Source organism: Homalodisca vitripennis, unplaced genomic scaffold (genome assembly GCF_021130785.1).
Source record: "Homalodisca vitripennis isolate AUS2020 unplaced genomic scaffold, UT_GWSS_2.1 ScUCBcl_1477;HRSCAF=5155, whole genome shotgun sequence".
Classification (NCBI taxonomy): Eukaryota; Metazoa; Arthropoda; class Insecta; order Hemiptera; family Cicadellidae; genus Homalodisca; species Homalodisca vitripennis.
Window position 1 is genome coordinate 24636 of NW_025777615.1, and position 26049 is coordinate 50684.

Here is a 26049-nt window from a genome sequence, read left to right on the forward strand (position 1 = left end):
AAATAGCTAAAAGGGTTTCTTTGAATGTTAAGATTATAATTGTATTGTCTGTTTTAGAAAACTGTTAGTAAAGAATACAGATTGTGTTAAATTCAAATTTTGACTTAACAAATCTGAGGTAAGTGGCAAAAATTAAAAGAAAACGCTATTTCTGTATCCTAGGTCATCTTGCACCACTTTAGTGATTAAAATTCAGCATGGAGATTACGGAGAACCAACACGTAACCAGTTAATTAATTCCTAATACTCTTCAACTAATTGAATGACCGGAAGTGCCGATGACCGAGCAGTATAAGACGTCGAACTTTGGATATGAGTTAGAGATAACGCAAGTTCAGATCATATCTGTGATCGTAACACTTGGTATCAGTATCATAGACCTTTACTGTATCCACTTTTTTCATTATGTTTGATCAGATCTTAAAGTATATGTTGAGTATAAAGTATATCTCCGAATGTGGATTATGTAGAGTGGCGACAGATTATATCAAAATACTGTGTTTATATAGAAATAACGGTACTTTGGGATTATACCGACCACACCAGTATGAAGAACACAAAAATAGAAATTTATAGAAACAAACATGATAGAACGAAAAAAACAACTCTTCAATTACAAAATTACAAACTTACAAGCATTTCCAGGTATTGTGATCGGTATTGTTGTCGCTGTTATCTTATCTTTCTCGAGAATCCTGATTACGGCAGGCCGCGCGGCATCACGTGATTTGCACGGTACATAATTGCCTTTCCATTTCAATTCAATTTATATTTCTGATTAGCCCCTCTAGAATTTGATATTTTACTGATAGGTACTATTTCGAGGGATGTTTTTCTTTCGTCGACATCAGCGCGGGGCAGCACCGAAGGTGCTGTCGAAGCCCGCGCTGATGGCCGGAGGCACTCGCATTTTGGGTGGCGGAATGTGATCAAGAATAAAAACAAGTTTTTAGTGTTTTTTTTCAATAAAGAGTTTAGTTTTAGTTTGGTAATATTTGTTTTTGTTGAATTTTTGTGTTTGGAGAAATGTAGAGGTAAAACACGAAAGTACAACAAAGCGATGCACCAGCTGAACGGGCGGCGAGGCTCTGCAATCACGTTATCTACTAGACGCTCGACTTTGACCTCTGTCTGAGGATGGGGAGGGGTTTGCGATAAGACAATTCCTGTTTTATACTGACGAAATAGTCTTCTACGCTAATCTAGTAATCAGTAGAAGCAAAATGTTAAATAACGATTCATGTCTGGGTGTGGTCGGTATAATCCCAAAGTACCGAAATAACATATAAATGTTAGTACCTGGTAATTTAAGCATTACAGACCATTTTTAAATGCAGGTTGTTGGACTTTTCATAACATTTGCAATCTTTCTAAAAACGCATAATGAAGTAAGCACACTGTAGAGAATAACGTGGTTGCATGGTTTAAAAAGAAGATTGCCAGTCCCCACTGCCTTGACTATTTTGAACCAGGAATAAATACCGACATAACCTCACCTCAATCCAATAACGAAACCGAAAACAAACAAGTTAACTAACCTTACTAACTTAATATTAAGCAGTTATATATTACATTTTAAATGCTCCAGTGTTTCTCATTATGTAAAGGTTTATCGTTATTTTAAAGTGTTTATTATAAAATATATTCCATGGTACATTTTAAATAGATAACAATTATGTGTGGTTAGTGTAATTTTTAAGGGTACGGTCCAATAAGCGGACCCGGTTTTTTATATCGAAGAATATAATCATCGATACCTAATATTCGCATATCGAATCATAGACTATCAATCGATATAAAAGTAATAACAATCATATGTTTAAATTAAAATATGAATTTAATGATAACAAATAATAAATGAACATAACCAAAATCAGGGAAACTCATAACTTTAACTAAATGAAACAGAACGAAAACGTTTTTACTAAAGTTGTGTCCACCATTACCTTCTTTTTTTGCATCTGAAGACGACCATGTTAGCTCCTCTGACAGTTACATTTGTTACCTTTCCACAAATATCACATAATGGATTCTTAGGTACTAACCCAACATCCTGAAGCCATAAAAAACATATTTTATCGTCTTTTAAAGCAATTTCGTGAAGCTTCCTAAGATTGACGGCCATTTTAATACACAATGTTACGTGAAATTTAAAATATTACCTTAATTGTATTATTTGAAAGTGTTTACAGCTGTTCATATAGATTATTTAAGTTGTTAAAAATAATTCATCAGTATCGATTGATTATATCGATGGTTATGATTAAGTAATATCGTTTGCCAATTTCGATATAAAAAACCGGGTCCGCTTATTGGACCGTACCCATTTTTAAGTTTACATTAGACAGAAGAATGAAATACTTATACCACATAAGATTATGTTTGAAAGCCTTACCAATAAATAGGCATGAAACTCAATCATTGTGTTTTTCTTGGTTAGAAAAACGCACTCTAGTTTCAAAATCAAAAATTTTTTCAGCAGTGCTGTAAAATATATTGACAAACCAGACATTGAAAGATCTTTGAAAGACATTGCGAATAAGATCCACAATTTAGACACAATAACAACAGCAGATGTTGCTCATGTTAAACATAATGAATCAGGTATTTTGGACCCTTACGAAGAAGATGTTTCTGAAATTTCATCTTTCATATCACCATCATTCAATCTTGCGGCTTATGTCAACAAATCACATTCTCTTCAACAGCTTGTGAAATTGGGTTGTAGATCTATATAAAGTAGAATTAAAGAAAGATGCTGCCCAATTCATTCTCAACTTAGATTTTGAAAAACATATGAAGTTACATTTGAGGTAAGTAAATCTATGTACTAGCCTATTTTACTAAACCTACCTCACATTATTTGGTGATGTTTTTTAATTGAAAGTAGGCCTACTTAATAGCTTACATTTAGTATTGACCCAAAAACTGATAAAATCTTAATTCGCTGTTAATCAAGGGTAGAATTTATTAAGCATTTAAATAAATATATTATTTCTCACGGTATGTGTGATTTACTCCATATAAAAGAAATATTAGGACTCTTGAGTGAAGTTAAGCCAACATTGTTGGTTTTAGATAAGAATTCACAACATGATTTTGATTTTAAAATAGGCTATATATTGTGTATTTGAGATATCCAATGTCTTAAATGTTTACTTTGCCACTTCACAATATCAAAAGAAAATGCTTAAAAAATACATAGAAAACAATTAAATCTCGGAAAAGCCAAAAAACTAGAATGGGCTGACGCTAATACCTTTGGCTACAGGCACAGGTTCTGGTGCTGCTCCACATTGATGGCCAAGAACAAAAACAAATGCTGACGACTAATACTTGAGAGTTAAAAATATTACAAACTTACCTAACCATATTATTATACGTAGCAGAGCAATGGCGGCTTCTGTAGATGTACACAAAGAGTTGAAATTTCCATAATGAAATAAAGGAAATCATTTTAACGCCTTTTATGCCCATTCTGATACAATAATAGTTTTATACTTTAAAGTGCACTCACAACACTAACTTTTACATTGAATATGCAGAAAAACATCACTCACTAGCGCCACAAAAGAGAAAGAACTATTTTTGTAATGACTTGCAACCAAAACCAAATCCAACCAATTATGGAAAGCATTACTTTGATGCCCTAAGACATTGTGTAAACAGGAGCAAAATAACAAAGAAAAAGTAATAAATGAATAAATTTCACCACGGAGGTAGAAGAAACGATGAATAAATTCCACCATAGAGTTATTATTTGTGGCCTACATGATGAAAAACTGAGAAAAGTACTGAAAATTTTAAAATCACACACACACATGCAATTGGTAGATTTATGTTTCCTACTCAAATTCCCTGTCTTTTTCTCGTGTGATTGTTAACCCTGTCATACCCTCCCCTTATACACCCTTAGTTAATCCTCCCTCACCTGAAATCCCGATTCCTTCTTGTCCCGTAGATAGTTGAACTATTTGAGATATAGGCTAATCTAAAATTAAATATGTTAATAATTGCTGTGAAATATATGGTTTGCAACCACATAAAGATTTGTTCAATGTGGCCTAGTCATATGTAGTGTAAGGTTGAAAATTTAATTAAAAACATGATTATAATAAATGATGATGAAGCTGATTAGAAACTTCTCAATAATATTATATTTTATAGAATTCAAAATATGTATGTACATCATTAATACCTTGACTGTTTCTTGTGGTGAAATTGTAAGATACTATCTTAATTAATATCTTCAATATTGTATTTGGAATCATAAAGTTGTTTATTACAAGTTAACTAAGATTGTAAAATGTTTTGTTCCAGATTTTTACACGATATTGGTTTACCAGCGGAGGAATTCGGTAAGTTTATTACTAAGAACCCATTCATTTTCAAGCAACAATTGGATGACCTCCAAGTTCGTGTAAATTATCTGGAAGCGAAAAAGTTTACTACAGATGCAATCACACGAATAGTCACAGCAAATCCGGTTTGGCTTAATTTCAGGTACGTTTTAAAGTGTGAAATATTTATTATTCAGTTTAATTAAAACTTAGAAAAATTAAGTTTTATTTGTGCCTATGTACAAGTACACTTAATTTAGGATACAATTCATGATTTGATACCAACACATTTATTTATTTTTAGGCTATTAGTTAAAATATTTAAGATTCTGTATTCAAGCTTTTTTTTATATGTAAATCCTTATCTTATGACACAACGAATATTTGTACAAGAGACCTCGCCAAATTCAAATCTGAATTGTCATTGTAGGGGACGATGAGAGATGAAAATGAGCTTAAGATCAAGATGGGAGTTAAGATCAAACATTTTTCAGAAGATGGAAGTTTTCGTCTTGATTGGATGTGATTTGGCATATTATATTTTCCTTCAGATGGCAACACTGAGCAAATGTTGAGTGATAAATTCTGGTGTACTGTTTGATGTAAGACCACATGCATATTTATAGCGTGTGTTATTGTGATGTCATGTTTAAAGCCCTGGAAGACTGGTTTTATTGTATTATAACCTTCGTTGTTGTCAAGATACATAATACGTAGTTTAGCAATGTCGGGAAAAGAATGTTAAATAGACATGAAAGTTGAATAGTAAAGAATTTATTTTGTAGGTATTAATTAAGAATTTTTAGCAATTTTAAGACGATTCCAAGTAAATTTTAAGCATAATTTTTAGGCAAAGCAACCACTAACATGAATTAAAATTCTACAAAAATAAAAATTAGATCTTTAATAAATATAAACAAAAGTAAAAATTAAAAAAAAAACACAACTCCAAAACCATTGGCTTTGGACACATTGGATAGCAAATGCTACTGTAATGTCATAGCTGTAATAATATATCAAACATAGAATTTGTTCACATTTTTAGCACATTTTAAGAAAAATAATAAAGATTTCACTCTTTCTTATGAAGTTTATACGTGCTTAGTCCATGTTTCTATAATAAAAGGAGAAGAATCTTACAAATTGTAACCCCAGTCTGATATTTATGTATTTATTTTTGCTACAGTACACTGAAGTTGAATATATAACTAGAAAAAGTATTAGCACTCATACAAAAAAATTACTTTACAAAAACTGGTGTTTGGTGGGTAATTCTTGTGCAACAATACAGTATTGAGTGCCCTGATTGTTACCAATATCATTTTGGAAAAGAATAAAAACTGCAGAATTTATAAATTGAGAAGAAAATATGGAACACTGTGTAAAAATATGATCTACATACAAGTATTATAACATAATTTACAAAAATAAGCGAATTGTACAGAAATGTAATTTTTTTTGTTGATAGGTCAATATAAAATAATGCTTTACATACAAGCCCAACAAGTGTTATATCATAATGATTCCAAATTGGTATCCAATTAAATAAATTGAAAATTATGTCAAAAAATTTTAAATCATACAAATATAACAATTTTGCTAAATAATTTGCAATATTCATGAATGGTATTTTCTCTGAAAACCTATAATTTTATCACATAGCATAGAATCTAAATTTTTATAATACTTTTAGTTACAACAGAAAAAGGAAAAAAGACAGAAAAAGGATTCAGAACCACAGGTCATTTACAACAATGTTTGTTCTTACATGACTTTGATATCTCATAATATTTCAAGGGAGTGGTTGTACAAAATGCTAAAAAAGCATTCAATAACATCTAATTATTCATTACAAGTAGATATGATTTTTAATAATCATTACAAACATAATTGATTGTAATTACAATTTTTTAAATAAGTACTGTATATACTTTTAACCCTCCATCAGGCGCTTAAAAGTAGAAACACCATCAGGCGCTCACGGAGGTTTCCTCCAGGTTAGTGAATAATGGATATCATAGTCTAAACTGTTTTTATTTGTTTAAATATTCAACTGATTTAATTACAATGTAATATATTCATTTTTAGAAAATAAATAAAAATTACTCTCTTATGTAATGAATTTCCTAAATAAGAAATTCAAAATTTAAAAAATGTTACTGTATAATAACAACATGATTTATTTTAAGGAATAATGCAATTAATTGTAAAAATGTTTAACCTACTGTAATAATATATGGAAACTAACTTAGTTTTTAACTTCTTACAAAAACAACTTACTTCAATTCTTGAGATATTATACAATTGTAATGTCAATTATTACTCTAAAATCAAAATTTATTCTTTACTAAAAATTTTTTAAACACTACACAAAGTTTCAAAACATTTTCCTTCTGGTTCTTATAACGACAATGTTCACTCCATAAACAGGTACCGGTGGAATTTAATACAGGTATTCAATTTTTAGATTTTTCTTTTTTTAATTTCCTAATAAGTAAGGAAAACTGTGCAAACATAACGTGCTAGTTATAATGTACATAGTTACGTAGATTATGAGTTTATATTGCACTTATACATCACAGGAGAGAACATTAAGATAAGGATTCAGTCTTTACTTTTATATGAGAATAATGATTTATTCCTTCAAAAAATTACAAAAACAGTACAAAAATAAAATCTTAGGAATAGCCTAATCACATGTCCAGTAGCGTGATTAGGATTAACAAAATAAAATAAACTTAATATTACTTTTAGAGTTCAGTTTGCATTAAATTACATGCTGGCCACTCTCCGAGGTGCCTGAAACTACAAATGAACTAAAAATAAGAATACAAAAAATATAACCAATATAAAAATAACTAGTAATTACTTATCCATATAATGTCAGAATAAAAATTATCTAATATTAACAGTAAAAACAACATAACAATTAGTATCCTCTTTATACAATTCGAATTAAAAGAAAACAAAACAAATTAAAAACATAGCAGCAAACATAGTACATTAAAAACAAATCAACATTATAAAACATATAAATAACTTCTGTCAAAGAAAAAATCAATGCGCTATTTAGGCACATTCACTATTACAAAATGCATGTACATGCATTCAATAACACACAGTACATTATACATTATATGCAATAACCATCTATATACAATTTGGTACATGAAACCAAATTAATTTTTATATAAAAATAAACAGTAACTTTTAACTTTAGCTAATGACTCTATTAAAAAATCTAACATCATCTATCTCAATTAACCAGTCAAATACACTATTGCTGAAAAGGTTTAATTTATCTATTGATCTAATATTAATAGGTAATTTATTAAAGAATTTTGGACCTACGTACTGAAAGCATAGTCTAAATATTTCCTTTTTTACTTTTGGTACTCTAAAAATTCTTTTATTTACGTTTCTTGTTCCATATACAAGGAAAGTTGTACCTTCATTGCCACTTCTTCTATAAAACAGTTTCAGCACTTTGTACACATATAAATGTTGAATGGGTATAGAGTTCTAATTTGTTGGAATAGGGGGAACGAGCTATCTCTGAGTTTTTTTCCTAGCATTATACGCACTATGTGATTTTGTGATACTCTAAGATTATTTATTATACTTCTGTACGCACCTCCCCAACAGATTATTCCGTACTGAAGTCTTGACTGGACTAAAGAATAGTAGAGGTTTCGCAATAAGAATTTATCACAGAATTGTTTTAAAAAGTAGAATGTTCTTACTGTAGATCGTATTTTGCTGTTCAGCTCCTGAATATGTTTTCCCCAATTCAATTTTTCATCAATAGTGATTCCCAAATACTTAAAATGACTAACCTGTTCTATAGCTTGGCAGTTACATAGACTAGTTTGCGTACAATCCTGTAGGTGATATGTAAGCGGAATTTCAAAAAGAAAGTCTATAAAGCCGAAATTTATATATTTTGTTTTGTTTACATTGATTTGCATTTTATTGTTACAGCACCATCGTTGCATTAAGGATATGTCCGTTGTAATCCTTTGATGCAGAATTTCGATTTCTTTTTCCGCATAAAAAATCGCAATGTCATCTGCAAATGCACTAATTTTACCACGAAAAGTCTGTTCAAGTAGGTCGTTAATAAAAATAAGAAACAAAGTCGCTGATAAAATTGAACCTTGAGGGACGCCTGAATTTATGGTTAGAGGGGGACTAAGACAGCTCTCAATTTTTACCTGCTGGTTTCTGCCTGTTAAATAGGTCGTAAACCAATTTAAAGCTATTCCTCTGATTCCTATTGATTCTAGTTTACTTAATAAAATTCTGTGGTTAACTAAGTCGAACGCTTTACGAAAATCAATGAATAGTCCTGTAACTTTATTGCTTTCGTTTAAATTTAAATATATCTTATTAGTGAAGTTTATTAGCGCGTCTTCGGTAGATTTCCCTTTCCTGAACCCGTATTGGTTAATATTAATAAAATTGTTTCTATTAAGGAAATTAACTAAACGTATATTGACTATTTTTTCGAATATTTTAGAGAAAATTGAAAGTAGGCTGATTGGTCTAAGGTTGCTTAATTGTGTGGAGTTTCCTTTTTTTAACAGAGGCACAACAATACTCTGTTTCAGTTTATTTGGAAAAATTCCGGTAGTCATGCTGCAATTTATAAGATAAGTTAATACTGGTGTAATAAATATTTTAATTTCTTTTATAAGTTTGGTACTAAAGGCGTCGAATCCAGTTGATCGTTTATTCTTTAGCTGATTGATAATATTTTCGACTTCTGTTTCTGTAGTTGGAAACATAAAAAAGGAATTCACGTAATGGGCTGGCGAGACTAGCGCAGGTAGCGGCGCGGCCGGCAAGCAGCCTGCACAGTTTGTTGTTGTTTGTTCTTGACCGTGATAGTCAGCTGATTGAACAGAGATAAAATATTTGTTTATCTCATCTGCTACAACGTGTGCGTCCGATACCATATTCCTTTTTCTGTACTGTATCTGTATATTTGTATCAACGTAACATATTGTATTAACTGCCTTTAGGATGTAAATGTGTTTTTACTTTTTCTCTTTTACTGTACAAATTTCGTTTTGTGAAAATTTTGGTAGTTTAGCAGTTTATTTTGTACTGTATTTAATACTCCTACAGTTTAAAGCCAGCCAGCTGACGGTCATTTTGACCAATGCTGTCAAGTGTTTGAAGTTGGGTTCACTGTGGGGACCTAAATGTGTATACACAACTAAAGGGAAAATAAATCACTTTTTCATTTCATTTCATAAACAAAACAATTAGAAGAAAAAAATCATATTTTACTCCCAGAGATATTCCCACCAATTCAGTCCTCAATGAAACACTTTCATACTCTTGTTTTTTTACTAACACCATGTCTGGTTGTTTCTGTTTCAATTGGCATCAGTATATGTTGTGTGGTTATTATTTACTGATTTATATTTTCCAGCACCATAGAAATTGACAAGCGATTGGGATTTTTCCAAAGGACTTTCATTCTGTCAGGAGATGAAGTAAGACAACTGGTAGTACTCCGACCAAGGATAATCACATATGACCTGGGAAGAATAACAGTAAGACTAAGTTATATTTTAATTTATTAATAGCAGAGTCTGCTAGACTGATTGATGTTTTATAAGAAGAGGATTAAGTTACCTAATAGACCATAGATTAGTCTCTGTTTGCACATTAAGTAAGAACACGGTTTTGGTGTTAAAATAATTACAATTTCATTTGCACAGTTCGTCCCGCTCGGATAGTCAGACAGTCACAGATTATTGCGGTCGCTTATCTCTCTTTTGCTTTTGAATTTTGCGTGCTACCTCAGTGACCATTAGTGAGTTGACCAAACCACGCGCGGTATGAACCACCAGTCAGTGTTTTGGACTTAACGCTTGCCTGATAAAAGAAAATTCTGGACTATGGAGGTTATTTATAAAAATACAGGAGTCGTAAAAAAATTTGCACAAAACACTTTTACTCTATGTATTTATTATTTAAACACAGGCTATTTAAACAATATAAATCAGTATATAAGTACAGTAGAAATATTAAATTGCATTTTTTAAGAACAGTACATGATGAAATAAATTTGAATACAGTAGGCTACAGTACTGTACTATTCATGGTTTTTAGTAACTGTAGTGGTATATGGCTGGAAAAAGATCTAATATCTACTTGCTTTTTACAACTATTTTTTTTTTCAAAGTTCATAACTTTGGCTATACTATATTGTTTATTTGACTCAGCAACTTTTACAAACTTGTTGATTGCTTCACTTGCTTCGTTCCAAGATACAACTTTTGTTTCCGAGACTTCTTCATCATCACTTTCTGATTCGTCCTGAATTGGTTTTTGATTCAGAACATTTTGAACTATAGATTCATCACTGATTTATTCAAATGGTGAGAGGTCTTTATTAATCTCTAGCCATTCAACAATTTTGGTGCTTGGAATATTTCTCAGTTCACTCATTTCACTAGTTTTTTCTCTAATCTTTACCAGATTAATTCTTAAGCCTACGTCTTCATCATCTTCAATAGGATCATTCTCATGAGGAACTTCGTCATTATTCATAACACCTGGTCAGAGTTTTCTCCATGATCTTTTAACTGTTTCATTCTGAACATCGTTCCATGACAAAGCTGCAGTAAAAATTGCATCTTTTATGTTAAACAACCAATTCTTGTATAAATTAGCCTATGTACTTGCATTTAAAGTTTTGAATGATGTCTTGGTCCATGGGCTGAATTAAAGGCTAGTTTAGAATTTTGATACTAATTTTATCACATTATGTTATACGAGGTTTATATTATGTATGTCAGTGTATGGAAGTTATGTACTCAAGTAGCCCCCAAACCTGAGGAAGTAACTGAAACGATTGTGAAATCATGTTGAAACGGAGTAAAAAAGTATTCTTTATTGTTCTGTATTTGATTGTACACTTAAGAATTAAATTTTGTATATTTCAGGTTAGTTTATATGCTGTAAAGGGAGACATGGGATTTAATGAGGAGGAAGCTAAAGCATTGCTTTTAAAGAAGCCCAAGTTGTATGACATTTGTAAGTAATATTATGCTGTTGTAATTAAACATAAACCAATAGTATTATTCTGCCCATGACTACTGACTACTGAATAATAAACGTATTACTGGAAACATATGGAGCTCCTACATTAGGAAACAACAGATAATTAAAAATAAATGTGTTAAAGTTAGGGGCTTATTAAGGGGCCATTTTTAAGTGTTTTGTAGTTTTTAAGCCTCTGTGGTTTTAATGAAATTTATTAATTTAAAGTACAAGTTGTTATGTGTTGTGATTTAATTTTGAAAAGTACAGTATTTTACTAGTAAAAAATCTATAAGTTTATGTTTTTAACAAATTGTTCAGTACATATTTATAATTAAAAGTGTACTTACATTGCACGCTCTGTAACATATGTTTTGTTGAGCACATATACTGAACTTGCAGAGAGTGACAATTAGACAATTTCTTTATTAACATATTCTTTGAGAACAGTTACACGTCAATTGGTCAATAAATAAAATTATAATAAATTTCAGCAATTCACTGGAGCAAGTCCATAAACTCATTCTCTGAGTAGAACGGCCGTTCCAGAAGCCATGCTGTGAGTTGCCTCTTAAAGTTTTTTGGCTGTTCCCTCTTGAGGTGCTCTGGAAGGTTGTTGTAATAGAGGGCACCTTTGTAAGAGGGTTTTTGCTCGAACAGGCTCAGGCGAGGCTGTGGGATGGTGAAGTTTGCTGCGTGTCTGGTGTTGTGCTGATGTAGGTCTCGGTGTCTTGGCTGTGTTGTTGTAATTGTGTGAATGATGACTTCCCTTATATAAAGTGATACTATTGTGAGTATTTTTAGGTCCTTAAATGACTCCCTGCAGCTGTCCCTGTAGTTTAAGTTGGCTAGGCATCTAATTGTTCTTTTTTGCTTTACAAGTAATTTATCTAAATTGCCCTTTGACACCCCTCCCCATGCTGCAATACCATATCTGAGGTGCGATTCAAAAAGGGCATAGTAAGCAACTGTGGCCACGTCTGGACTGCATACTTGCTTAATTCTTCTTATGGTGTATAGGCTAGTGGATAATTTCTTGTTAAGCTGATCGACGTGGGGTTTCCAGGATAGTTTGGAGTCAATTATGATGCCTAGGTATTTTGTAGAGGTTTGTGTCTGTAGTCCGGGTAGTGATACATTTGTGTTGTTGCGCTTAGTGGTGAATGTCATTTGTACGGTTTTGTTCTCATTTAGGACCAGATCATTGGAGGAGCAGTAGAGTTTTGTTCTGTGAAAGTGCATGCTGGTTGTTAGTTCTAGCCTTTCTGTTGTTCTGTCGGCGAGAGTGAGTACTGTGTCGTCAGCATACATTATATTGTGGCCTGCTTCACCTATCCATCCAGGCAGGTCATTAACAAAGAGGATGAATAGGACTGGCCCCAGTACTGACCCCTGCGGCACTCCTCTTCTTATACTGGTGGCTTTGGAAAGTGTCTTGTGTTTGGTGTTGTCCTTTGTGTAGGCTATTTCCACATGCTGTGTCCTATTGGAAAGGTAGCTCTTGAACCATTCCGCCGCCATTCCTCGTACACCCAGCCCTTGTAGTTTGGAGATAAGTTGTTCATGGTTCAGGCAGTCGAACGCTTTACTGAAGTCGAGGAAGAGGCTTGTGGCAGTGCATCATTCTTCAAGTTGGTCTAAGATATATTCAGTAAGTTGGATTATGGCAGTGGTTGTCGATCTGCCTTTGCAGAAACCATGTTGCTGATTGTTAAGGAGGTTATGTTGTTGTAGATGATGTATGAGTTGGGTGAGCGCTATTTTTTCTATTATTTTCGAGAATGTTGAAATTAAGGATATTGGCCTGTAAGGCCGGGTACATACCGAAAGCAACCGGTGATAGCAACGCAATGTCAACGCAACGGCAACTTGAGTTCCCAATGAATGACACACGCAGTTTTAATGGGACTGTGTATACCAAAGTGACTGTGACGTGACGGTGATTCAACGGTCACCTGACTGAGCAACGCAGGCAACTCAAGTCACGACATGCTGTAAACTCGAGTCGCCAGTTGCGCAGTTGCTCTTGTGGAGTGCAGACCGTACTTAACTATGGCTGCTGAACAACAAGAAAAATATTAAATTTGCACAGTTTATTGAACAGTTTGTTTGTTTGTATGACCATAACAACAAATCATACAGTAACAGAGTGGTGACAGACAAAGCTTGGCAAGCTGTGGCAGATGAGTTTAAACTCACAGGTAAGAAAAAAATGTAAGCAATTTGTTAATTTCTATGAATATTTTAATACAGTTTTTGTAATTCTTGATAAGCATATAAAATACATTATTTTGCCTAAAACTGTTATTTACATGTTCACTGGAGCTTTGATGGCTTAGTCCCACTGGGACGGTATTGGGTTACATTCAACGAAATAACGTGCGATTTTGTCCCTTATTAAGTAGTTCCGCTTTCTTGAGCGGCGGAAGTCATCGATACATGTGAGGCGTGGCCTAGTGTACTCAAATTGTTCAGGAAAGCTTGCTGTTCCGTCTCTTGCTTTGATAAAGTTGTGCAGCACACATACAGCTTGAACAATTTTTTTTAAGTTACCAGGTTTGCACTGTATTGGTTTTTCCAACACTCTAAACTTCATGCTCATCATACCAAACGCACACTCTACACTTTTACGTCCTCGTGAGAGTCTGTAATTGAACACTCTTTTTGTATCGTTTAAAACACGTCGCGGGTAAGGTCGCATGAGATTTTCGAGAAGTGGAAATGCTTCATCACCACAGAAAAAGAATGGTACAGGTTCATTACTGACATTATTTGGAAGTGCTCTTGGAAGAGGGAAGTCTAGGCTATTTTGTTTTACCCATTTACCCAATGTCGACGAGTGGAAAACTCCTGCATCATTATTTCTTCCGGGGTATCCTACATCAATACTTATAAATGTCCCATCAGCGTCTGCGCAAGCCATCAACACAGTTGAAAAAAAATGCTTATAATTGTAGTAATTTGAACCAGAATGATCAAAGGATCTAATACGAATGTGCTTGCCGTCTATTGACCCTAGGCAGTTAGGCAGGTTCCATAATTCTTCATATCTTTCAGCTATAGTTTCCCATTGATTTCTGTCGGGTACTGGCATGAAAAGAGGTTGTAATACAGACCAGATAGCTTCACATGTTTCAGGAACGATAGCTGCTATTGTAGATACACCTCTAAAGAAGTCGTAAGCTAGTTGATGGTAGCTGCATCCCTCACCCAAAAACCTGAAACATTTACAAACATTTGCAGGGCCGTTACAATTACCAAAAATTTTTTTTCGTTTACATTACATAAAGTTACAGGCTGTTTTTCTTTTTTCAGTGAAGCAATGCAAGGAAAAATGGAAAAATATAAGGACTGTATTTAGAAGACATATTTTCACAAAACCAGTGTCGGGAGCCGGAGGTTCTTCAAAAAAGGAATACTACTTGGCTGATGTGCTGCAATATCTTGTGCCTATTTTAAAAGGTAACCCTAAAAACATTGGAAGCAACCTACCACCACCTCCTGAAACTGATGACCATCAACAACAAACTCTTCAAGAAGAAGAACCAGCTGATTATAGCATTAACGAAATTGCTGATGATGTGGATGATGACGCGACTGAATTACCCCAAGAAGCAGTGCCGAACGTACCTGAACCCGCTAATAACAGCATATCACAGTTCCGGAAGAAACAGTTGGGCAAAAGGAAGCCGACTACATCACCGTTGGATGAAGCTATGACCAATTATTTTAAAGCAAAATCAATGAAGCCTGCTGAAGATAAATTGGTTCCAGTTGCTGACAATGAAGATAAGTCAGACGAACTTTTTCTGTTGAGTCTTAAAAAAGATATGAAGGAAATGAATTCACGGCAGAAGCGAACTTTTAAAAGAAGAATTTTTAGTTTGATCGATGAAGTTCTAGATGATAGTCCTGGTAAGCAAACGCACGATATGTATTCAAGCTCATCACTACAGTCCTCACGATCACCCAGTGTGCTGACTAATATCATTTCTCTGGGAAATCCTGGCCAGGAGAACGAAGAGTACGTTTTTCAACACCTTGACCAATGCATTCGGCATACATTAAGTGACATCATAGTCTTTTTAGTGAAATATTTTATAACTTTCAAATAACAATAAATAAATTCATTTAATCAAACTTACCTTAATGTGATTGTTAATCTTTCGCCCACACCAATTGCGGTTCTGTAGTTAGTATCTTGTTTCAACAGTAGAGGGGTAACTAAATCCAGCAAAAAATCAAAGCTAGCCTTGCTCATCCTGTAGTAGTTGAAAAACTTTTCGGGATATTTTCCCAATTTTTGCAAGGAATGCCACTGACTGCTGTGTAAATTGCTAGAATTGTATGGATGAACACTAAAACGTCTATGCAACTTTTTTTTCTGTTTTTTAAGCACATAGAGAAGTACTGCCTCCTCCTCGGACGAAGACATCGGAACAAGTGACTGGAAAACTTGTCAACTTGGGTTTCTTGTTTATGTACACGTGGTGTAAACCTTGAAGAAACTCCAGTTGACTGAGTTGCGTTGACATTGCGTTGCTATCACCGGTTGCTTTCGGTATGTACCCGGCCTAACTGTTTCTTTCTGTGGTTGGTCCACTTTTATATTTCGGGTAGACTTTTGATATTTTTAATTTATCTGGAAAAATGCCTTGTGAGAGTGATTTATTTATCAGTTCTGTTAGGGTGGTGATATTTCATTTTTACAATTTTTGATCATTTTAGCTGATATTTCGTCAATTCCGGATGAGGTTTTAGGCTTTAATGACTGGATGGTTGTTTGAACTTCGTTCAGTGTAACCCGCCTAAATTGAAAAACATGATTTGTTGCTGGTAGGAAATCTGGTATGTTGTTATTTATTGTGTTGTCAAAATCTTTAAGTGTCCTTTCAGCAATTGTTGAAAAAAAATCATTGAAATGGTTTGAAACTTCTGTTGGGTTGTCTATTATTTTATTGTCTATTTGGAGGTTGATGTGGTTTTCCTTGTTTGGTTTGGATTCTCTTTCTCGGTTTATTGTTTGCCACAGAGCTCTAGACTTGTTTTCTGCCCTGTTGATATAGGCAGTGGAGTGTTCTTTCTGGAGCTGCTTGAGATGTTGGTCATATTCCTTTTTACTTGCAGCTGTTTTAGCTTTGTCCTCAGGTTGCCCCGTTAGTTGTTCCTTTCCTAGGTCTTTAACATATACACTTCTCAGCCTAGTGGACTCTTGATCCCAGATCTGTGGCTTTCTCTGTTGTTTGGGTCTGGTTGTTTTCAGTGGACAGGTGAAGTTTAGGATTGACTGCAGTGTGGTGTTGAAGTTATTATAGCCTTCGTTTGTATCCTGAGTTGAGCTTACATTTTCCCAGTGTTGTTCCTGTAATTTTGTTCTGAAAAGGTCTATTGTTTGCTTGTTGATGGTTCGTTTGTTTTCTTTAATATTGCTATTGATAGGTTTTTTTATAGTTATTATTGCTATTTGTGCAGTATGGTCTGATAGTCCTGATTGTGTTACTGAGGTTTCCATATGTTGGTTTTCTATGTTAGAGCATATCCAGTCTATTGATGTTGCTGTGTTATTAGTGATGCGTGTGGGGGGTAGGTTAAGTCTTTTAATGTTAAATGGCATTAGTAGGTCTTCTATTTTTGACTTTTCGGTGTTGTCAGCAGCTAAGTTGTCCACGTTTATGTCACCCATTATGACTATTTGCCTGTCGGCAGTAAGTGCTCTCTCGAGTTGTTCCGAGATGATGGCTGTTGCTGTATCAAGGTTTGCACTTGGGGGTCTATAGACTCCTAGCACCAGTAGCAATTTCTTGTTAAATTTTAGTTCAAAGAGGGCGGTTTCACAAGTCATTTCGGATTCTTCTCCGCTTGTGCATAATAGCGATACTTGTTTTTCTGCGCTTTTTCTTACATATCCCGCCACGCCCCCTTTGACACGATTTTTTCTGCAGAACCCTCCGACAAGTGAGTAGCCTTCTATACATGTGTTTTGTAGATTTTGATTTGACAGGCCATGTTCTGTTATTATCACAAAGTCAGGAGTTTCTTCTTGTAGGTAGTGTGCCAGTCTATCTATCTTACCCGACAACCAATTGATGTTTTGGTGAAGGATCTTAAGGTGTGTTTGGTGGTTTTTGGGTCTTGATTGGAGTTGTAGTTTTTGTGGGGATGGTGTGTGTATTCAAGTGATTCCTTGTGTCTTTCTTTTGTATAGAGCAGTGGATGTTTTGTATAGAGCAACTGTTATGAAGAGTTATTCCTTTTGAGAACTTTTTACTGACTATAAATAAATTAAATAAATACAATTGAATAAATAAAATAGAACTACTTTATTCAGCTGTAACTGGTTATTCTGCCAACATCAAGCTAAAACTGGGGGGTTTATACGGAACTGTGCAGTTTTTAATAGATGTACTTGATTGGGCCAAAAAATTTATTAACCTTTCTGGACAAGAGCCCTTTCCCAATGTATTGTATTCTGTTATGAATGTATTGATTTTTTTTTTCAGCTACAAAAGCTTTAAAAGAACGTTTTGATTATGTACACAACATAATGGAAATATCACATGAGCAAATTCTCCAACAACCATCAGTTCTGTTGTTCAGAAACTTCATCGTAAAACAGAGACATGAATTCCTCAAAACTCTCGGCAAAGCTCAGTACGACCCAAAACTACCAGGATATATCTCCCTTGACACTCTGATACAAGGCAGCAGTGATGTTGATTTTTGTACAAATGTAGCTAAAATCAGCATAGATGTGTTCAATGCGTACCTCAAGACTTGTTAAAATCTGTATTAATATTTTCATATTATTGTTATTGTAAATATATGAGTTTTTATAGTCATTGTGTGATGCTTTTATCCTGTTCCACATTATCTAGGTAATATGTATTCTTTTGATGATACAACTTAACTGTGGTGGCTCAATACATTTAAAAGAAATCGAAATCATAATGATTAAACACGAAGGGTGGAATAACAGACAAACCACAAGATTTCAGGTATTATGACAATAAAAAATCCTATTTAATAATTGCATAATAAAATAAAAACCATCACCATCGCTATTCAAAACATGGCTCTGGGAATAAATACCTGAGGATGTATATTAAAAGTTGACAATTTTTAAAATTATTAAGTATTAAAATTTTTATATATAATTTTTAACATTTACTTTTAAATGTTATTAACATTAATATATGACCATGATACAATTGTATCTAGATACATAAATATATTTAAAACTAATTTTAACATGACTTAGTTTGCTAATTGTCTCAATGACAAATGAAGTATTTGAATTTGAACAAAACTAGCAGATGAACTGTTAAATAGATCTTCTGTAGAAGTAAGGCTACATTTGCTAAAAATATTACAAAGAGTATTAACTATAAAGTAAATCAAGTCATACAAATTCAAGAGATCTAATACAGTGCAATGAATTTGGGAAATAAATAGCCAAATGAGACCCAGAAGATAAAAAAGGTGTATTATTCACTTCCTCCTCCCATATACATATTTTTATCTTGTGTTTGTGTGTGTCATGTGGTGCCAGTGTGTTGGTACTTCAGACCATGCTGTGATGGACTTTTCTGCTCTGTCCCCACTTATCTGCTGTGGTAAGTGCACATAATATGGCATTTTTGTGTTGGGTCATACATACATGTTCTGACATACTACCTTTCTACTGTTAAGTTTAAATTTTGGCTTTGTTTCCCATTTATGAATGCTCTGAATAAATCTGAGTACAGTACCATATTTGAAATCTTGGCCTTTAACATATTTGACATGTGTTGATACCTGAAGAAAAAGCCAGATATGCCAGCTTTCAAAATGTGGTAGATCTTTAGGTTTTTGTAACATAATATTAGTAATCCTGCTATCAACCATGCAAAAATGTTGTGAGAGATATAAAATTAAATTATAAAAATATAAATATCGATGAACAAGTGGGAAGGATTGTTATAAAAATTAAAAATCAAAACTCCTTTTTATTGAAAAAAAAAAACAATGTACACAACAATAGTTCACACACAATAAATTTGAAAACTCAAAAGATAAAATACATTTGTACAGCTTTTATTTTTTTTATTAATACTGTACAAGTCATGATAAGTTACAAGTCCAGATCCGTTGGTAAAAGTTCACTTGTCACATATTCTACAAACAATTCAGTTACGCATAATGTTTTAATGCGCTTTTCCGATTTCCATTTTTTTCCATAGTATTAAGCTTCTGTAAAAGAATGAGTCCAACAACATGAAGACTATGAAGACTCCTCCTATACAACTGCAGCAATCGTTGAAAAAATGACTCCATGGCCTGAAAATCCAAACAAATATTATTTTTAATACATTTTTTATGTAAATAACAAACTAATCATTTATTATATACAACACTTTATATTATGAGACTATACAAAAGTAAAAACTTTTACTCCAACATGAGAATTGATGTTGCTGTTACTGACTGGCCATGATAACAGGGTTGAAGAATTTTATATTGAGGACAATTTTTGAATTCCTCACATATATGACCAATTATTAAATTGGTCTGGGGCATGAAACTTTTACACCAATCCATCGTATAATAATTTAAACTGAAGTTTAATCTTCAAACAAGACTTGGTTTTCAAATCTCTACCATAACCAAACTTAACACATTGGCTGTAACAGACCCCATAATGTGCATTTTGTAGTGTTAGATAATGTGTAATACTTAAGATAACTCAGTATAGAATCACAGTGAAGGTGTTAATGCATGTTATAACATTTAGAAAAAAGTAATTGATCTTTGATCTCAGTAAAAATATTACTATAATTGTCCAGTATCAGCTTATTAGATATAACAGTAAATACATCAATATTGTATTGCACTTTGTAATATTATAGTTTTTGCAACATTAAATATGACAAAATAAAACATGAAAAATTTAATGAAGTATTAAAATCATATGATGTGGGCTCTAAAAATTTAATGGCATGTTGCAAAAGATTCAATTTGATAATACTCAAAACTCATACAATCAATTGAAAAGTACGTTATTTTTCACAGATTTCATATTACATTTAAAAATAAATGTTATGATTGAGCTATATGAAAATGATTCACAACAGTGTATTAGTTAGCTCTAACATCACATAACTCAATTCATCTAATTAGAATATTCTGTGTTGTTATATTCAGCTAGAGCTGAATCCATACTTTGCCAAAAACGTGTCACTGGATGAGTGGACACACAGTGTGGAAGAGTATCCACATATTATGTTTGCGACATGCAGTTGTGCTAGACCGAAAATATTTGTTTAGTAGATTCAACTTTTTATCCTCTTATGGGGTTCAATATTTTACGAATTTAGGCATTTAACAGCTACATATACAAACATTACTCTTATAATTTCTTACATCCATTCAAGTATAAGATATTTACAATGTTTTGTGCTGTTTAGAGGTTATATTAATTATTTATATAAACAAAATTACCAAGACATTATTTTCTCAGTAAAGAATTCTAGGAGGCTTTTTTCTTCATCACAAGATTTGGAAAATAGTTTAAATCCTCTTTAAAAGGTATGTTTATACTAGTGACTTTGTTATTTATTATTAAAACAAATTATACATTTTTTTGTTTCCCAAGATCGGAATGGAATTATCTGAGATATATCATCACCAGATGGACCTATAAATTGAGTTGTGATACTTGGAAGTAATGTCAAAATAGTTACAATTAAAATGTACATTTAATATTATTCAGTAGGCAGAGTGGACCAATAGTTTAAAATTACTGATGTCAGTCTTTATGACCACCAATGACCAGATAGGGAAGGAATAGGCTGTATGCAACCTCAGGATTGTTAGGTGGTCACACTTGAAGTTTGACTTGGTTAAGAAAGGAGTAGGCTGCTTGCAACCTAAGGATTGTTTAGGTGGTCACACTTGAAGTTTGACTTGTTTTGAGGAAGGAATAGGGTGCTTACAACCTAAGGATTGTTAGGTGGTCACACTTGAAGTTTGACTTGTTTTGAGGAAGGAATAGGGTGCTTACAACCTAAGGATTGTTAGGTGGTCACACTTGAAGTTTGACTTGGTTAAGGAAGGAATATGCTGCTTGCAACCTCAGGACTGTCAATTGTGACTTTGGACAAAAATGATAAAAAAGAGCTGAACCTGTACCATGATTTTATAAATGCAAATTGTCAAGATAAACTTTTAAGACAATAATAAGTGTGCATGGTAGTGTTTTTATAAAATGAATACATATGACCCATATACATAGCCATTTAACCTATGGAATTTTAGTATGGGGTAATGATGGGAATGTAAAAAGGGTACTTGTATTACAAAAAAGGGCTGTGAGAGTTATATATCAGGTGGGGAATAGAACTCACTGTAAACCATATTTTAGACAGCTTAAGATTTTAACTGTTTATTCTATTTTTATATTGGAATGTTTGTTGTATGTAAAAACTCATTTAAATTCTGTGCCAACTAATAGTTCTGTACATGGTTATTTCACAAGAAACTGTAATATGCTTAGATTAGATCAGTACAACTAATCATTCCACTAAATCAAACTTTTTAGAAATAGGCAAAAAACTGTATAATTTGTTACCAAACCATATCCAACAACTTAGCTTAAGACCTTTTAAAATGAAAATTAAATGTTTGTTGTTGGATTTCTGCTGTTACAATATTGAAGAGTTTGTTAGTTTAATAAGTCAGGTAGATAGACTTAGTAATTAGTCAAATAATCATTAAGCCTAAGCATGACGTTGTGTCGCATTTGTGAAAATGATTACCACAATAAATTTTCTGATTTCATAGTTTTCTTCTTTTTACACCTAGTGTAAAGCTTTTGAGATAATCCTCATAAGTCCAGTTATTAGAAGTCACAACATTCCCAGCCTTCAGCGAAGCCTTTATGATAAAAGTATTATGTATCAAAATTATGCATGTAACATGAAACTTAGATATTATTGGCAATTTACAGTTTGAATTTGCAATGTAGATACTCTGATTCCTGATTGAAAAGTGAACACAATGGAAATAGCCTTGTCTTGTTTGCGTTCATGGGAATGTCAAATGCCTATGGCCACTGGGATACTATTTTTTCAGAAGAATTTGTTGGAAGGTATCGCAAATATCTCTCGGACCAATAGTGAGTCACAAACTAACCATGGCTCTACTCTGACAATAAAGAAACGCTAAATATGATTTCATTAAAAACAATATTAGAAAAACATTTCTCATTACATAGACACATTTCTCTTAAATTATGACATTTAACTGGTCTGTTGCTAATGTACTATACTCACACAACTTTGTCAGTTATTTTCACCATGAGTGCTGAAAGTTCGTAACTAAAAAATATTCCAGGCATTCCAGAATCTCCCCTACCTGGTGAGACCACCTGCAATCATAAATATGTATAACAGGCAGTATAATTGTCAAAATAACTTAAAACGAATACAAAATGTGTAGTAATTAAATAATTCAATAGGTAAAATTTGGGGAGAGGAATGAAAAATGTGATATGTCGGTTAGCTTCAAAGAAATTCATTGGGATCTACAACACAAGATGTTTTGGGGTTATTCTTTGTCGACCAATGTCATCTGATGTTGTCTGGTCGCTTTCAGCAACAAAGATGAAACTTTATTCACATGAAACTATGGAAGATAGCTAGATTACAGACTTTAAAATTAAATTTGGGCTTTGAATTGGTTGCAGATTCTAACAAAGATCCCAAGTTCCCAAATGATGACAAGTAAACAGTTATATATGGTTTTTTCATTGAAGATATTGAACGAAACCTTGTATTGAACTGTTTTATGTCATTTAACTTATGTCATTGTACTATTTTTATCATTATCACACCAAGAAAGGTTTTGTGTAAATAGTTGAGTCAACTGTGTTTTAAATTTGTACAAATATTTCAATAATATTGTAAAAATCAAGTTTTGTTAGCTATGAAGGTAGTTTTATGGTGATAAACACATTTAAATATATAGAAGAACATTGTTTTCAGAAAATTTTACTTGTAAATGTATTATTAAAGAGTTAAGTGTTTTATATCATTTTAAAGAGGGAAGTATAAGCCTCGATTATAGATCCTTCAGAGGGTCTATAATCAAGGGTATAAGGTTTCAAATAAATATAGCATTTTGAAGCCAATATTTAATACTAATTCAAATTACGTATAAAAATACAAAATCTATAAAATTGCACATCAGGCTATTTGTTTGTCAATACACATTAGAGTCTGCAATATTGAAAACAGACATATTTAGTTGAATACATGTTCAAAATATCTAAAAAGGAACATGATAAAAAGTTGAAGACAAGACTGTTACTAAGTAAAAACACAAACACAACTTGTATTTGTATTACATGGACACATTTATCAAAAGATGGACAAAAATCATTAAAAGCATAAAAAAACACTATGTCACATATAAAACAAAGAGTAAAAAAGAATCAATTGAAAACCCCAAGACAATAGACAATTTTCTTTATTTCACATATTCATAGAGAACAGTACAATGCGTCAATACATGAGATAGTTAAAGAATGTTAATAGTTGAGAGTTACAGAATTTAAAAATTCTTGAATAGAGTAGAAAGGTCGCTCCTGGAGCCAGACTGTGAGATGTTTCTTGAGGTGGCGTTCTGGTTTTTCTCTGAGGTGGACTGGTAGTTGATTGTAGAGCAAGGCTCCCTTATAGGAAGGCTTGCTTGTAAAGAGTGTTAGATGGTGAGGCGGCAGAGCAAAATCTGAAGCATGGCGTGTATTTTGGTTGTGTATGTCTCTTTGTCGGGTTTGATTGGTGAGAACAGCATGCATGATTGCCTCTTGCATGTAGAGCGCTGGGGCCGTCAGGATCTTGAGTTCCTTGAAGGCATCACGACAGCTTTCGAGGTAGTTTAGGCCTGCTAGACATCTTATTGCCCTTTTTTGAAGTTTTAGGATTCTTTGCAGGTTGGTAGCAGATGTTCCGCCCCAGGTCACAATTCCGTACCTGAGATGAGATTCAAATAGTGCATAATAGGCTATCTTTGCAGTTTCCAGATTGCTTGTGTGTTTTACCCTTCTTATTACATAAGTGCTTGAAGAGAGTTTTTTACAAAGTAATTCTATGTGTGCTTTCCATGTGAGCTTTTGAATCCATTGTAATGCCCAGGTATTTGACTGTATCCTGAGCTGCAGTTCCAGGGATTGGTAGAGGTAATTCTTTGTTTTTTGTGGTGAAAATTAGCTGTATTGTTTTTTTCTCATTAAGGGCAAGGTCATTTCTTAGGCAATATTGTGTTGTGTAACTAAAAGCAGTGTCAGTAGTTCTTTTCAGGGTTTGAATGGATTTATTTGCTATGGTGAGGACTGTGTCATCTGCATACATTGTTGTTTCACAGTATTCCTTTAGGTAGTCTGGAAGATCGTTTGTTAGGAGGAGAAACAGTACCGGCCCCAGTACTGACCCTTGTGGTACTCCTCTGGCAATGCTTGTCATGTCAGAATAGATTTTTTCGCTTGTTTTGTTCTTCATGCTCAATTTCAACTATTTGCTTTCTGTCACTTAGGTAACTATGGAACCATTTTCCCGTCTTCCTATTTATCCCTAGGGACTTCATTTTGTTAAGGAGATGGTCATGGTTAAGGCAGTCGAATGCCTTACTGAAGTCAAGAAACAGGCTAGTGACTGCATGTCCGTTGTCGAGTTGGTCAATGATGTACTCCGTTAACTGTATTAGAGCAGTAGTTGTTGACCGTCCCTTTAGGAATCCATGTTGCTGGTTGGTCATTAGATTGTTTTGTTCTAGGTAGGATAATAACCTATCTAAGACAATTTTCTCGTAGATTTTTGAAAAGGTTGATATCAGGGAGATCGGTCTGTAGTTCATTAAGTCATTCGTTGATCCACTTTTATGTTTCGGATAGACCTTGGCTATTTTTAGCATAGTGGGGAATATTCCTTGTTGAAGCGATTTATTTATTAGAGCAGTCAAGGGTTTAGTGAGTTAATGTTTGCAGGTTTTGATGAGTTTAGCCGAGATCTCGTCTATACCCGAGGATGTTTTGGGTTTTAGGGAGTTTATGGCTTTTATAACGTCAGTCTCTGTTGCTGGTCGTAGATTTAGGTTGCTATTTGTCATGTTGGGTGGATTGTAGATATTAAGTAGCCCATTGTTTAGGTTGTTTGGTTTTAGTGTCCTTTCTGCGACTGTGACAAAGAAGGAGTTGAAGGTGTTTGCTACTTTTTTGGGATCTTGCAGTACTTCCCTGTCTGTGACAATTTGCCATTTACTGAGATTTGGCCTGTTGTTTTTTCTTTCGTTGTTTGTTTTATTATTTGCCACAGTGCTTTTGATTTATTGTCGGCCTGAGAGATGTGGTCTGATGTTTGTTGTTTTTTTAGCGTCTTGAGCTTCATGTCATATTCCTTTTTTCTCCGTGCTGATTCAGCTTTGTCTTCAGGTTTTCCAGTACAAAGTTCCTTGTTTAAGGCTTCTATATACAAATTTTTTAAGGTGGTGCATTCATTGTCCCAGCAAGTTGTTTTCTTTCGGTGAGTGATTGCTACATTTTTGAATGGGCAGCTGCTGTTTAGGACGGTTTGTATGATGAGGTGGAAATTTGTATATGCTTGATTTGCATCTTCCG

General features: G+C 33.4%; 3 protein-coding genes across 3 annotated transcripts in view; 1 reads left to right on the forward strand and 2 right to left on the reverse strand.

Annotated features, from left to right (window-relative positions):
• Positions 1-2669: 2669 nt before the first annotated feature.
• Positions 2670-18238, forward strand: LOC124371485 (transcription termination factor 3, mitochondrial-like). Its single transcript, XM_046829825.1, has 5 exons — positions 2670-2813; positions 4321-4503; positions 9781-9904; positions 11303-11393; positions 17900-18238. The coding sequence occupies exons 1-5, from the start codon at positions 2797-2799 to the stop codon at positions 18178-18180; spliced, it is 696 nt and encodes a 231-aa protein (XP_046685781.1). The 5' UTR covers positions 2670-2796; the 3' UTR covers positions 18181-18238.
• Positions 13626-15963, reverse strand: LOC124371484 (protein ANTAGONIST OF LIKE HETEROCHROMATIN PROTEIN 1-like). The gene is made up of 2 exons (XM_046829824.1): positions 15545-15963; positions 13626-14617 (listed from the first exon to the last, which is right to left on the reverse strand). Exons 1-2 carry the CDS (start codon positions 15832-15834, stop codon positions 13735-13737), a joined length of 1173 nt encoding a protein of 390 aa, XP_046685780.1. The 5' UTR covers positions 15835-15963; the 3' UTR covers positions 13626-13734.
• Positions 18239-19364: 1126 nt separating the features above from the next.
• LOC124371483 (endoplasmic reticulum-Golgi intermediate compartment protein 3-like) overlaps positions 19365-26049 on the reverse strand; it is a 62744-nt gene continuing 56059 nt past the window's right edge. The window contains exons 10-11 of the mRNA XM_046829823.1: positions 22709-22803; positions 19365-19715 (exon numbers count right to left, since the gene is read on the reverse strand). Of these exons, the coding sequence (XP_046685779.1) occupies positions 19583-19715; positions 22709-22803 (228 nt within the window). The 3' untranslated portion in view covers positions 19365-19582. The remainder of the gene's footprint in view (positions 19716-22708; positions 22804-26049) is intronic.

Excerpts from the sequence above, each read along its gene's own strand:
- LOC124371485 (XM_046829825.1), top strand. Across the intron at positions 4,504-9,780 it reads CCGGTTTGGCTTAATTTCAG|CACCATAGAAATTGACAAGC; the intron begins GTACGTTTTAAA and ends TATATTTTCCAG. Across the intron at positions 11,394-17,899 it reads GCCCAAGTTGTATGACATTT|CTACAAAAGCTTTAAAAGAA; the intron begins GTAAGTAATATT and ends TTTTTTTTTCAG.
- LOC124371484 (XM_046829824.1), bottom strand. The coding sequence starts at position 15,834 with ATGTCTTCGTCCGAGGAGGAGGCAGTACTTCTCTATGTGCTTAAAAAA. Across the intron at positions 14,618-15,544 it reads AGATTAACAATCACATTAAG|GTTTTTGGGTGAGGGATGCA; the intron begins GTAAGTTTGATT and ends TAAATGTTTCAG.